The sequence below is a fragment of the Sinohyriopsis cumingii genome, unplaced genomic scaffold (genome assembly GCF_028554795.1).
Source record: "Sinohyriopsis cumingii isolate HCF-2022 unplaced genomic scaffold, ASM2855479v2 utg001944l, whole genome shotgun sequence".
Lineage (NCBI taxonomy): Eukaryota > Metazoa > Mollusca > Bivalvia > Unionida > Unionidae > Sinohyriopsis > Sinohyriopsis cumingii.
Window position 1 is genome coordinate 739,165 of NW_028316088.1, and position 15,968 is coordinate 755,132.

Here is a 15,968-nt window from a genome sequence, read left to right on the forward strand (position 1 = left end):
CTACAGGTTTCTGTGTATTTTGTCTCATGCATGAGAGGAGAGGGGGTAACGGAAAGGATAAACGATTGTGTACCATATTAAATTCATTTAGCAAACGGGGATTATTAATAATTTTTAATCTATATTCATACGTCACTAATGATTAATGAGTGGGAATTCCCCATTGATATATAGGCCTAGAATCGACAGCACACATTTGCAAGAATATTTATATATGCGTATTATCGCGCCATCAGCGGATCACAATTTGATATACTAATATTATTGGTATATAAAATTGCTTTACTCCAACACTTTAAAAGCCATGTAAACAAATAGAGAGATAATACTGAATCTAATTTCTTTGGTGCATGCCAACAATTTAAAAGGACAACTATCTTCGTACCAAAAACACTTTATTCTACTATATAAGCATCATTACATATATCTGCAAGCATATATTATCTACAATTATGTATTAGAAGTGTCTGCAATTATGTATCACAATCAACTGCAATAATGTAACACAAATGTATTACAAACATCCCAAAGTATACATCAGAAACATCTGCAATTATGTATCAGAAGAACCATGGAAAACGAAGCTTATCGTTAACTGAGATGGTGTACACGTATATTCCCTGTTCAAGCTTACGTGTACGTATACGCCATAGAATTCGTCTTTACGATAGCTTGAAAAATTGTTTTATGGAAGAAAAGGTAAAAGGACTTTATAAAATGTTTCCATCATTGTATATACAGCTCTATATATAAACGACCAAAATACATATTTCTATACGTCAGAGGATTTTAATTTTCGTTCGTGAAAGAGATCCTATGCTTTTACATTTCTCCCGTACAACGAGCAGTTAGTCGCAGGGAATTACAGACATATATAAAACGAAGAATTGCTCTACTTAACCACAATGAAAATTCGGGTATAGAGATAGCGCTTTGAATAGGGCAACCCATCTCTACCAAAACAAAAAGTGTCAAATCTACATGACGACCAATACACAGGAGCTAAAGCGACACAAATCCATTCAAAAGCATCTAAAATCATAACGTAAAATGTCACATTTCACTCGTATAGCTAACTCCAAAGACAAAGTCTTACGCCAAATAACTCAGTGGGAATGACCTTTTAAACATACATGGCGTAATTTAATATAACTTCTCTAAAAGCACGCAAAACAATTATAATATACACAAATCTTGTTCAGAGCAGCAAGCAAACGGGTTCTGACCCATTCTTGTGGAAATTAATACTGCAAATGATTAACCTTAAATAATATACACAAACGTCATCTGTTATCACGTAAGAATCGCATAATTGGATGTCATAATTACACATGCATAACCACTGCAATACATTAGGTTATATGCATCATCCGTGTAATTTTGTAGATTAAGTCCGTGTGACAGAAATCAGCCGTTCTTAGCCCAACCATTAAAGAGCAAAGGATACCTAGCAATTACACAACTTCACACGAATTGTCTTGAGAAAAAATACTATTATTAATTTTCCTGCTAATGCGTACATGTCAGAAGCATGCGAGCAACTGTACGGATTGTGTCAAAGCTTCAAAGTTTGTTAGTAATGCAAGACGACAATCAAGCTGCCGCTTAGAAGAAGAAAACAAACTGGGTTGAGGAAGGGACGTGGGATGGGGGTATGTCGAATGGCTCTTCTTTTTGTCAATCAAACACGCTATCACAAATTACTGTATTCTGAATGTGAAAGAACTTATTATAAATTCAGTTTAGTAATTTTAATTAACCATGAGAGATTAAGAGGTTTCAACAAAAAAAAAATCCAACTGAAAATGCAGTATAAATAAGTTTCTCACCGACCAAGATTCAATCGATATGTATTAAAACATAATCGAATCCATCCCAAAAAATATCCTATTGTGAAATTACAATTGTATTAATTCACTAAAGACTATATGTGTTCAGCTTTAAACGGACACTGAAATAAGAAAATTATGTTATTTTACAACATAACGATATCACTATAATCATAATGTTGATTGCAATCGTACAAAAATGAAGTTTGCAACTAAAAAAAAAAAACCCCGACAAATTAGCATCCACATTAGAAAACAATATCATAAGAAGATAAGATAAAAGAAACATTCAATATTGTCTATTCAATTTATTTCAAAATATGCGTTAATTGAATTTATATGTAGTTTTGTTTGTTAGTTTATATTTTTAATTTATTTTAGGGGGTAATATCATTTGTAACAGTTTCTTGTATTTATTATTCCAAGGAATTTGGAGCAAAGTGCCCTTTCCTTTCCTAAGGACACTCTAAAGCGACGCTCTGATTACACGCCTGACGCTCGACCGACTGATTTACCGCGGCTCCTAATTATTATTAACAAATCAGTTTACACCAAAATATTATGTAGGCATATTGATTTACTAAGTTGAATATAATCCCATAGAATACAAAAAATAATTCAACTCTTAATTATTATGTAGTGATATGGCTTTTACTAAGTTGGATATAACCCAATACCCCAAGAACACATTTTCGATTTATTGTTTTGAAATACATCTCTGTAGCAAAGTATATCATTCGTTTGCAATGTGCAAATATTTGAATAATAAAGGTACCATGGATACAGGCAGGTAACAACCTTTGAAACTTAAAACATCAATTAAAATATATGTACAAGTCAAAACCTCATAATCTAGAATTAATCCGATTCAGCGAAATCATAGCATGTAAAATGTTTGTATTCAGATTAATATTATTATAGGATTGACATAAATGCATGACCAGACGCGTTGTAAACTTTCGGAAATGTTAACGGTGAAACAAAATCCTCTGGATCTATGATGGCAAATATGATTTGTAAAACATAGTGGTATATTCAAAATAGTATATACTAGGTATCACACCTACAATTGTAGTTCTAACAAACTTTCGTCAACAAAATTGTTACGTTTATAAACAAACTATAAACAAACAAAAGGTTTAATTTAGCCTTTACGTAATAATTGGAAAACTTAGTTTTAAAATGGAACCATGTATGCATGGTATGTAATCGTATCAAAATGCAATAGCATGGTAAATAAATACACCATAATGCAATGGCATTAAAAATAAACACCACAGTGCAATGGCATGGCAAAATACACATTATAATGCAAATGGCATGACAAATAAGTACTTCGAAAGACCCATAAGCACATTACAAAGCAATGGCATGACAAATAAACACATCACAATGCAATGACATGGCACATAAACAAACCACAATGCAATGACATGGCAAATAAATGCATCACTGTGCAACGCCAAAACAAAAGAACACATCACAATACAATTTTGTAGACTCATAAACTAACCGTTAAAGCATTTTTAGTGCAGACATAAGCAAACATTTTGCATTAATTGTGAGCTGTTTCTTGCTCCTCTTTATGTTTTTAGATCATGCCTTGAGTAGGAGTAGATACACTGATGCTGACCACATCAAAATTTCAAATCCTTTGTATTTAGGTCATCCTATGTAATGTTAAGTTTTACATTGTTTTCAAATATTCTTTAGTATGTAACAGGAAACAGGAAACAGCTCCATATTTGAGGCAAGGAGATAAACAACAATTGTAGCTGGGTAGACTTGATGCCCAATTCAAACTGGTTCAGGAGTAATTGGGTAGACTTGATGCCCAGTTCAAACGGTTCAGGAGTCAGTGTCATTTGTTATGAACATGAAGTTGAGGATAACTGACAGTACTGGCAATATCGAAAACACTGGCACAGATGCAGAGTTTTTACTTAATGAATTCAGCTATGTTGAAACTATTTGCTCTCGAGGAATGGGTTGTTTAAATGATCTTGGTGGTTGTGGTGGTGATAGTATTGGTGGGGAACGTAATACACTGGATTTAGGCTTATAATGTTCTGAACAAGGAATATATTAAAGCTAAATGTAACATGTTGTTTTAATCTGGTCAGATTTCAATTATCACCTGAGGCATTCCGGTTTTCGTATCGAGATTTTCTACGCACACACTTAAGGAAACAAACTAATTTTCCTTTTAAACAAACAACATATAACTGAAGGTTTGTCATTACATAGTTCGTATACATTTTCAGTCAAGCAACTACTATACAATAGTCAAAAACAAATTCGCAAGTTCAAGAATGTGACACAATCATTAATGACAACTGAGCTAGCTACAAGTGATACTTTTGTAACATATAAACATTTATTTATTTCAGAGATAATTAAATCACGTACTGGTGCAAAATATATTTCTTGAGTGTTGTCTAAAATATTTTTCAACATTAAAATTTCGTTTTATGTTCAAACTCATGTAATTATATATTAGGGGCTACAGTACTGCTTTTTGTCAGTAGTGCTTATCCAGCTTCACCTTTACGTGGCAGAGTTATGCATTTTGTCGAATACTTTGTAACTATTATCAATTATTCTGTAAGGAAATAAGTCGGAACTATGTATCCATTATGGTTCGCTTGCTTTGTACCATTTCTTTGCTGATGTGGTCACTTACCCAAGGAAGCTCAAACGTCATTCGGTTATCTTCAACTTGTAATAGAATATTGCATGCATGACATGTAATTATAAATTTTCCTGTCTATTGATCCCAACGTAAATTTCATCTTTTAATGTCTGAAGGTCTCGTCGGAAATAATGACGTTAATAACTGATAATGTGAAAATGCATATTGTTGTGGACATCACAATAGTTTTTTCGACAGGAAATGGAAACAAAAATCTTCTAAAATATTGATTTCAGTCATTAGTGCAAAGTTACTGTTTCTTCTTGTATTTGTAAGCAAATTAAGTTTAAAATGGTATGCATCATGAGTGTCCTTGATATCTAGTCTAATCTCTAAAAGTATCATCAAAATTATACAAACAGCTTTTTCATAATTTAACTCTAAAAAGGAGCACATACAAAGGCATAACTGATAGGGTACTGAAGGAACGGCAACAATATCACTATCAAAGGGGACATGTATAAACGACATCCAATCGCACCATGTGTCATATGTCTATATTGTTGGAAAAATCTATGACTGATCTACTTTTGTCTCTTTTGTGTATTCTTTAAATACATTCAAGATATTCCCACCAATCTGACTGGCCATTTCAAGCGGCGTTTTCCCCCCTTTATTCTTAAAATGTATGACTGAGCTGTCCTTAGCTAGGAGCATAGCAGCGACACCTGCATTCTTGACCAGGTGTAGTGGTGTATCTAGATTCTCAGTTACACATCTTGGATCAGATTCGAATGTGAGCAAAATTTTCATAATAAGTTTGTCACCATTTGTTGAGGCAATGTGCAGTGGTGTTCTTCCGATCTTGTCCGATAAATTTACGTGTATATCTCTATGTTGGCAGAGCTTCTCCACTACGGAAGCATGTCGTCTATCTGTAGCGATGTGTAGGGGTGTGAAGCCATATTTCTTTTCTTTGTAGTTAACGTCAGTGTTTTCAACCTTGAGAAGTTCTGTGACAACATTCTGATGTCCATATCGTGCAGCAAGGTAGAGTGGAGATCTGCCATACATGTCTGGGAGATCAGTATCGACGCCTGACTCTATCAAGGACCTCACTACATCTACACGGCCTCCTCTGGCAGCGTAATGAATAGGAGCTAAGCCGTTCATATCCATTTTGCGTCGAGGATTCAGCGATCTGGATTCCGCTTGATCTGCATTTTCTTCAATCAACATGTCAACTATACCTTTGTGACCATTCATGGAGGCATAATGCATTGGTGAGTGACCTTTCCTATCTTTTGCCATGGGATCTGCACCTTTTTTAAGAAGGATACATGTTATCTCTGATAATCCCATCTCGGAAGATATGTGCAGTGGTGTTTTGTCAAATCGTCCGCTTCTCAAGTTAATATCACAACCCTTATCTATTAGAAGCTTTGCAACTTCTTCGCTTTTAAAAGTCAGTGCAAACTGTAGAGGTGTTACGCCATTCTTGTTCCTGATGTCAATCCGGATACCACCCCTGTTAAGTAAAGCATCAACTACATGAGTTTGACCTAACTGGCAGGCTACGTGAAGGCAGGTATTTTGTATCTTTGTCTTCGGGATCTTTTCCACGTCAGCGCCTTTGGTAATCAAATACAGGGCAATATCTTCGTGTTTCTTAGAGATTGCCTGATACAAAGGAGTTTCATTTTTTTGAGGAGACTCTGTATCCAGGTTCGCACCTTTTTCAACGAAAAACTCTACAAGTCCCTTGAACCCCCCTTGAGATGCTAAAGCAAGGCATTTGTCGTATATAATGCGCTCTTGCCCAAAGCTCGTTCTTTGGAAGAGGTCCTCAACAATGTCCATATTTCCAGCACTTGTTGCTCTGATGAATGCGTCGCTAGTGATTGCTACTCTCTCTTGAACCAGCAATTTATACAAATGGTACGAACCAAGTCTACAAGCTGCAGAGAACATAGATTGTTTTTGTTCTTGCACCCATCGTTGATCATCTATTTGGTCCAAAAGCTTTGCTTTCAAAATTCGGCTGACTAATTCAACTTTTGGAACATTTTGCTCCAGCGCTTCTGTTAGGAATGATGTCCTTGTAAAGCCCCAAGCAAAACCACGCTTTTTAACTATGAGGTCTTTAAGCTCGTTTGTTCCTGACAAATTCTCAAGGAAAAAGTCGAGAAAATTAGAATCTTCAAAAGCTGCATGATGTACAGCCACAAATTCATCATCTAAATTTTTCAATGATTTCATCAATCGCTGGAACAGGTTGTCAAAGTCACTTTTGGCAATTGAAATTTTCAAGTTTTCTCGATCATTCATTGAAGACATTTCATCATCTTTTCCAGTGGTTGTGGCAGTGGAAGTATTGTTCACCAGAAATTCTATACTTCCATATTGTACTGCGATACTTGGTCTTGTCCAGGCTAGAACTCGGCCAAAGGCTTCCTCTATGACTTCGTGGGAAAAGGCATAACCTTCAGGTTGCCATGTAGATTGTTTGTGGTGTATTAAATAAACCCCATTTAACTTCTCGAACAATTCATCAATCGAAAAGTTCTTGGCCAGATATACATTTAAGTTCATAGCAACCGTATCAAGCTTTTTTATATCAAAGTTAGACAAGGACAACCTCCTTTGTACCTGAATCCTTCGATGGAGCGAATCCAATTCAGAATTTTCCTGTTTTTCATTTGACATCCAAACGGCTGCTAATGCTATAAACATGGGCTTGTTTTCATTATTCTCCCACAATTCGTTTAGTCCTGCTTCCAAGGCCTTTAGGGGCCTGGAGAAGAATTTAGATTTTTGTTTCAAATAGACTCCACTGGATGAAAACACTTTGCAGCACAGAGGAAAACCAAATGGACTAGTGAACTCTTTATAGCATTTAGCCAGATCATCATTCTTTAGGGGAAAAGCCTCTCTGAAGCCCTTGTTTCTGTTTAGTTGCTTCACTAGTATTTTTGCCTTCTCTTCTTCGTTTAGTTCTTTTGAGGACAGCAAAATAAATCCATCTCTGTCGAAGAAATCTTCTCTGTCCAACTTCGATCTACATTCTCTTAAGATCAGCTCTCTGCTAGTAAAAATAAAGCTAACCTTCTTACTCTTTTTCCACCTTTTTAGTTCCTCATAATGTCGCTTCCATAAGCCGTTAAGATGGTCATCATAATAGACGTTGCCAAATATGTCGTCCACAAAAATAATGTCAACATGCTCTGGGGATACACAATTTAAATCTGATGGCTCATTTAAAATTAAGCATCTTGTTGTACTGTTCTGCATTTCTAAAAGCAGCATGTGACCTGCTGTTGTCTTTCCTTCGCCTGGATTACCGGACAAAAAGACCGTGTACCCTCTTGTCTTATTCAAAAGCAAGTCTTTTGCTTGATTAAAAACTTTTGTTTGATGGAAGAATGCTTTTTCTGATTTTAGATCTTCAAGTTTCTCTCTTGTCTTATCTGAAAATAGATATCGTAATCATATAAAACGAAGACGTTATGCTTATTAAGGTGTTTAACACATTTAATGTCACGAGACGAATCAGTAATAGTTTACAACATGTAACGAGAAAGCCAGAGCCTGCAAATAAAATCCAGTTTCAAGCACTGCTGTAAGCCTGGACCAATGAATAGTATAATTAATGTTTTTGCTTCATAATAAGGCATTTCAAGTATAGTCAGCATCCACTGAATTGTTGCAGTTTCATAATGATTATTCCTAAAGTTCATTAGGAGGTTAGAGAAAATATGTTAATGGAAAACGTTAACATAATATGAACTCCCATTTTGTATTACAGTAACATGCACACTAAATTCAATGCGCCTGCATGTGTATGAATTAATTATGTTGGTGACATATTGATCTATGTCAGGAAAAATCAAACCATCCAAAAGGTTAAGAAAAGTTTAAGTAAATGAAACCTTTTAACGCAACCATTAACATAAATGTATCTTAATTACTAACGTAATACATCTGGAGCTTTGATAAACTATGGAAATGAGAAACTTTAATCAAAATGTTAGCAAACCAATAGACTTCTCTGTCATTGCCGCAATAAAAGAGACGTACGCCGAACTTTTCTACTAGCGTGGACTTGACAAACAAATGATATTAAAATTTCTGTGAAGTGATCAAATTCAGCATTGCCTATTTTGTTCATTATGTAAGCCTCTTATCATGATCCACAATGTGATCATAAACTACAAGAATTATCTCTAAGCGTAGCCACAATTATGTTATAAAGGGAATGTCTGCAATATCAAGGTACATAAGGTCGTTTAAAAGTGACCATTATCTCAGCATAACTACCTATCCTTACCTTGGAAAAACAACTCTTTTATTTAGAGAGATGTAACAATGTTGCACCTTTTTCTTTAGAGTAAATTATCGGATATGCAGAAAGGTACAATCAGCTGAAACAAACTCTACATTTTATTGTTTTCTACAGTTCCTTTTTTCAATAAACTGGCCTTTCCATCACAGATTAATAATGAATTATTAATGACCCTTTCTTTGATCGTTCAAAGGCTGGAAAGAATCATATTTTTCATGCAGTAAATATTTCTGTTTGTTGTATTTTATAAGCGGAGTTATTGTTTGGCGAAGAGAGAGAGAGAGAGAGAGAGAGAGAGAGAGAGAGAGATATGGCACCAGAGGCGTAGCTATGATATTTTGCGCCCGGGGACGAACTATAAAATTGGCGCCCCAGCCCCCTCCCCGTTTAATCACATTTTTGAATATTACCCTTGTTTACTTATTATAATGTAACGTTGTAAGCCTCATTTTGGCGCCCCTGTACCTTGGCGCCCAGGGACATATGTACCCCCCTGCCACCCCCCTCAGCTACGCCTCTGTATGGCACAAATAAAAATACTCTCTTCAAGATATATAAAAAAGAACAACTTTCACATTTAATTTGTTTGTCCTGGACTCCATTTAGGATGTCCTCGAGATCTATGTTGTCGCTTGGTTCCATTCTATGGAAATCAATGATTTCGAATACGAAAAAAAATATTTACTCTATTTCTTTTAACTATAACGAAACACGATAACATCAACATCTTAGAAGACTTGACTGTACTTACCTAACATATTCTGCAAAATCGCATTTGGCTTTTGCTCAGCATCTAAAACAAAAAATAAAGACTAGTAGAAACCATACTATCATATAATTTAATAACTGCATACAAATACATGTCACCGTCTGCCATCCAGAACTCTTATTTAGCTGGTTTATTCAGAAGTCAGTGAAGCGATTCGGTGTCAAGCATGGCTGGCGATCTTTCCTAAGTAAATCGCTGTAAATCATATATAATCACTGCCGTTCACGCTGTAAAATGAACAATCAACAAGGCCTGTAAAATCGAACTCCATAACTACTTTAACTATCCTTAAAAAAGTTACGGTATTTCAGCTGAGTTCGTTGGATCTGATGTTTGTAGCAAACGTCGCTGGTAACAACGAATGTTACTGATAAAATAAAAAGCCATATTCAATAATAATAATAATAATAATAATAATAATAATAATAATATTATTATTGTTATTATTTCCTGAGTAGTTTACGTTGAGTATGTACCACATTGTAATTCTAAGTTAAGAACAAAAATTGCCTTATTTTTCATACCTAACAGCAAAAAAGATGATTTGAATCTTCAGTCCGAAAGGCATTGCTGTTCGCCAACTAATTATTATTTCGATGCTTATTCTTGTGTAAATCTATATTGCTACAGAAAAAGATAAACGCTGATAACTAATGCAGTTAATGTTTTTAAATTTAAGCATATTTTTAGGGAACCACTGAAGCCAATTATGAAGGGGCCATCAAATGATTTATATATATATATATATATATATATATATATATATATATATATATATATATATATATATATATATATATATATATATATATATATATATATATAAAGTGAGTTGATGTGCAACAATATAGAGATCATTATTCCACAGAAACCGTATTCCAAAACAAAAAGTATTATTCTTATCGTTTGTTTTTGTCTTTCAGGTCCTTGTAAAGGTCTTCAAAGTTACAATCTCAATAAAACCGATATCCACGGCAAAGACTTAAAGAAACAGAAGGATTTTTTTTCCGTTTCCAGTGCTGACTAAATGCTATAAGTATTAGCCTCAAGTTACCCTTCTTTTTCTCTGTCACATCCTTTTGAAGATCGTCGACCTTTTTACTTGCTTCGTCAACTCTTCTATCAGTTTCATCAATTTGTTCTGTTAGTGAAAAAAAATTAAATAAATTAAACTTGTCACTACAAAAAGCTCATTACTAAAATATAAAGTTAAATCATAATATTTAATAAACGGTTTTGCTCGGTTCATGATGATGAATCAAGGTACATATATTGTATATCCTAAAGCACAGAGTTACATTATATCATATTCTTATAACGTTACAAAATTAAGTACATGCGGCTTTGTTGCTATGAACTACAATGTTATTGTTTCTGGATGTATATGACGAAAGGAATGGTGAAAACATGTTTCTGCAAGAATATGCAAAAAAGGACGAAATGAGTATAACAGAGAGAGCGTTGCACACAAAAGTAAGTGAACACTTGTCATTCTAGTTTTATTATTTTTGAAATATGGGCCTTGTATAGATAGAGATGAATATAACACGTGACAACGGTAATGATAAAAATAGGGATGCTCGGTTATGAGTTCTTGGAAAGAACCCGTTTACAACTCTGAATGCAGATGTGTCGTTTTATTACAATTTTGTGTTTTGGGGGACACACACACACACACACACACACACACACACACACACACACACATATACATACAGACATATATACATACATTCATACATACTTTACTATTATCATTTTATCATCAAGTATGCTCTCTTCACATAAATACCATACTCGTCCAGATATGTTATTGTTTCCAAGTCATTTATTCGGACAACTGGCTGCAGAAGACAAATTGTTGAACCTTGCAATGAACGAGTTTTGGAAACAAGTTCAGATTTAGTCGTGAATGCATTAATCTTTGATCAACGAATGAAACAAAATCATGTTGCGAGGTAAGTATTGAGTTTTTAAATTATAATAAGCACCACCATGACATCCACGTGACTGTACCATTGTGTGGTATTCACAATGGAAGTTTCATGTAGATTCAGTCATTGACCAGGCATTGTTTCTCTGACCAGGATCGGAGATATTGCGGTAAACAGAAATTGCTACATGCAGATGAATTACACCGTAGGAGAATGGTACCCAGTTTAAAATGTAGCACTTACACGATCGCACTGGTTCTGTTTTCAAATATGGTAGGTTGTTTTTGTCATTATTAAAACCTGACATGCCTGTTGGTAATACATTAGTGTGGAAACGTAGTAATGACCATCTCATCGGACTTTAGGAGTGTCACGTTTGCCTGCAGGTAAATATTTGGTAGAAACGGGTAACATCTGTCAATTGTTAGCGAGTCGAGACAAGGTTTCACTTACTGTTAGTATCATCATAAAATGGCTACAGAAAGACAGATGATTAAGGAGTACCGTGCCATGGGCTCGGAAGATCTCGGATACAAGGGAGATCGCCTGGCAGCGTTTATAGAGGAAAGAATTAAGGAATGGAAGGCAGAAAAAGCAGCGGACAGAGAGCTGGCCAAGATATCAGCGGCCAGAGAGCTGGAGCTGACCAAGATAGCAGCGGACAGAGAAACACAGAAAGAGTTTGAGCTGGCCAGACTGGCTCACACTCTCGAAATGGAGAAGGTAAGGTTAGCGGCTAGGGACACCGATAGGGACGACCCCAGTACGACTCCTGGAGGGAGCGTACGACCATTTATCGATCACCGAATGGTACAGATAAGTATGCCGCAGTTCAATGACAAAGAAGAGTCCATTGACGATTTCTTTGTGCAATTTGAGAAACTCGCGGACGCTCATAAAATTCCCTCGCAGCACTGGGCGATTAACGTCTTAGCCTTTTTGCAAGGTGCAGCTCGGGAAGTTTACCACAGCTTGGCTGCAGATGATGCTCATGACTAAGACGCGCTCAAGAAGGCCCTTCTTTGCCATTATCGGCTGACCGCCGAAACGTACCGTAAACTTTTTCAGGATTCGACGAAAAAGACAAAGGAAACCCACTCTCAATTCCACACCCGTGTTCGAGGGTTATTTGAGAAGTGAATGAAGACGGCCGACGTCGAATGATCGTACGACGGACTACGCGAGGTCATACTCAAGGAGCATGTCCTGAGTACTTACCGTCGCGAGTTGACAGTCTTTCTAGCAGAGAGAGAACACCGGACGCTCGAAGAGATCTTCAGCATGAGAGATATCAGCAGGCTCACTCGAAGAGTGGAGGTTTCGGGGGTGCGGACCGACCCCGACCCACTGAGTGGCGCCGGGTGGGTGAGGGAGAGCCGGCTGTCCGTAACCATCAGGGCGACGGGAAGGTCGGAGGGGGATCCCCAGGCAAGGATGCCACCCATAGACCAGGACAGGCCTCACCCACGAGTACGGGCCTATCGTTACGTCGCGGATTTGCGGAACAAATTGGAGAAAGTTTGTTCACTCGCACAGGAGAACCTCAAGCGAGCGAAGGCGCATCAAGCAAAGTATTACAACAAGCTCGCGAAACCACGCCAGTATGACGTAGGCGACAAGGTGTTGTTGCTGTTACCCCAAGAACACAACAAGTTGCAAGTTTCTTGGAGAGGGCCGTACGTCATAACCGGGAAAGTCGGAGGTCAAACATATCGGATACGACTACCGACTAAGGAGAAGCTATACCATGCCAATCTCCTTAAGCGATCCGGGCAAGGGAGGCCGTTAGCGATTTTGTGGTCGTCACGATTGTCGCAGAGGACACCGAAGGCGACCCGGAAGGGGCGAATACTGTTCCGAGCTGTCCGTTAACGAGGACTGAGTTCCCCTCGGACGTGGAGTGCGACCCCATGTTGACTACGGTACAGCGGGAAGAGATAGAGACGTTGCTGCCAGGGTATTCCGATGTGCTTACGGAAATACCCGGGAGAACGTCACTTGTCGAGTTCGGGTTAAAGCTCGTGGACGACCGGCCAGTCCAGCGGAAACCCTACCCCTTGACCCACGCGAAACGACAGGTCGTAAGGGAAGAGCTCTCCGGTACTCCTAGTGCAGAAGAAGGATGGCACACATCGGTTTTGTGTCGACTACCGGAAGCTGAATCAGGTGACGCAATTTCAAGTCGAAATGCTACCTGACCCAGAACATATTTTCGCTTCTGTATCGAAAGCGAAATATTTCTCGAAGTTGGATTTGTCCAAAGGCTATTGGCAAATTCCGGTAAGGAAGGAGGATAGGGCAAAGCTTGCTTTTGCTACTCTCGATGGGACCTACCAATGGTTGGTCATGCCATTCGGAGTCCAGAATGAGCCCAGCATCTTCACTAGAATGATGATTAAGTTGTTGGGGCCCTTACGCGATAGAGGTGTCCACAACTTCATAAATAATCTCTTGCTAGCCACAGAGACGTGAGGTGAAAACCTCACTCTGCTAGCTGATGTTTTGGAGCGGCTATGTCAGGCGGGATTGACAGCTCGCCCTTCCAAATGTCACCTTGGGTTCCGAACCTTCGACTATTTGGGACACACCCTTAGTCAAGGCACGCTGTCCCCCGAAAAGTCAAAGGTGGATCAGCTGCGAAACGCCGCACAGCCCACCACAAAAACTGAGGTAAGATCATTCCTGGGATTGGCCGGGTATTACCGGAGGTATGTCGCCAATTTCAGTGCGATTGCGGGGCCGTTGTCTGACCTAGCCAAGAAACCGGCCCCGAGTAAAGTTATTTGGACTGATTCGTGTGAGCACGATTTCCGAACGCTAAAGGATAGGCTTACATCCGACGCGGCTGTCCGTCTTCCAGACCTGTCCAAAGACTCCGTGCTTCGCACTGACGCATGTGACACGGGACTAGGAGCAGTACTACTGCAAGAGCACGAGGGTACGCTTTTTCCTGTCTCGTACAGCAGTCGGAAATTGTCTGTTGCCGTGAAGAACTACTCCGTATCGGAGAGGGAATGCCTTGGAATCGTGTTCGGAATATCACGGTTCGAGCGGTACTTGTACGGGCGCAAGGTCATATTGGAAACTGACCACCAACCTCTCGCCTATCTCACGCAGGCGAAATTGTCGAATGGACGCTTGATGCGATGGTCGCTGTTCTTACAGCAGTACCAGATGCAGATTAGATACGTGAAAGGAACCGAGAATGTAGGCGATGATTTCATTAGTAGGAGCGCTGAAATGTCATAGATCGCTCTGTAGATAACCGTATGTTGTGGTATATTTGTGTCCGTAGTCAGCGTGTAGTGTCGTTATAATTTTGTTATTTTATTATGCGTAGTAACGCGCATTTGCATTTGAAGTAATTTGTTGAATAAAATCCCGATTTTATTCTCAAGCGGGGGGGGGGGGGAGGGGGAGGTTGTCACGTTTGCCTGCCCGCGATTACTTAAGTCAGGAACAAAGGAATTGGTTAGCGCCATGAGTATGTCGACCCTGCACTGTCGTGGCGATTCGCGTTTGTACATGAGCCGCTCCGTTAGGTGTCAAAACTAACATGTAGATGTTAGAAGCTTTGTGCTCGAACATAGGACCCTCGATGCTGTTGTAAATCTCCCCGCTTTGACAGATGGCCTGGGGCTCGTCTGTTAAGTCGCACCGACTGGGGTAGAAATGATATCCAATCAGAGCTGAGGAAGGGTGGGGCCATCAATTCGAACCAGAATTTAACATTCATTTTGGGCTGGGAACGAATTAGTCATTGTGAAGCATCGTCCTGAAAAGTTGTAGCAATAACTCCGGGAGTCACTCGTGATTTGGCGGGAAAAACCTTGGTACATTCAAGGACAGATAGCTTCGTAAAGGAAGCTTTTGGGGACAGAACTACCGGGTAGTCAAGTCCCGAGTTTCAGAGACACAGGATAGAACAAGGCAGTAGGCCGAGAACAAGCCTAGTTGCTGGACAAAGAGAGAGAGAAGGAGGAGGAGAAAAGGAGACAAAAGGGGAAGAGGACAGGAAGAATCGGAGTACGGAGAACGCCGGAAGGAGGAAAGGAATTGGCGGAGTAACACAGATGAGTAGAAACAAAGTACAGGGGAAAGTCATCTCACACTATAATAACGTGATGAAATAGGTTGTCACATGGTCGAGAGGAAAGAGATTGGTTGAGAAATTAATATCGTTTAATTTGTATTAAATTGTTATTTTTTTTAATTTCACCTTGGTGTTCTTAATAATTTAATTGTCGGTATTGCTGACTGGGGGCTCGGAGCTTTACCTCTTTCTATCACAAATTTCACTTCCTACAAAACCAGCCAGGGCGGGAATTCCACAGTAATTCAAATAAATATTTGGAGCATCCCACCCCAACGCATAACAGTGGGTCACATAGAACTTCACAAGGAGCTATTTATAAATCCTTTGCAATAATAATCAGAAGAGATTTGAATTCGTATGCGAGAC

General features: G+C 38.4%; 1 protein-coding gene across 3 annotated transcripts in view; it reads right to left on the reverse strand.

Moving 5' to 3' along the window:
* Positions 1–378: 378 nt before the first annotated feature.
* Positions 379–15,968, reverse strand: part of LOC149771339 (uncharacterized) — a 38,560-nt gene continuing 22,970 nt past the window's right edge. For all 3 annotated transcript variants that reach the window (XM_089948619.1, XM_089948620.1, XM_089948618.1), the window contains exons 5-7: positions 10,627–10,713; positions 9,555–9,596; positions 379–7,928 (exon numbers count right to left, since the gene is read on the reverse strand). In XM_089948619.1, coding sequence (XP_089804745.1) covers positions 5,035–7,928; positions 9,555–9,596; positions 10,627–10,713 — 3,023 coding nt within the window. In that variant the 3' untranslated portion in view covers positions 379–5,034. The remainder of the gene's footprint in view (positions 7,929–9,554; positions 9,597–10,626; positions 10,714–15,968) is intronic.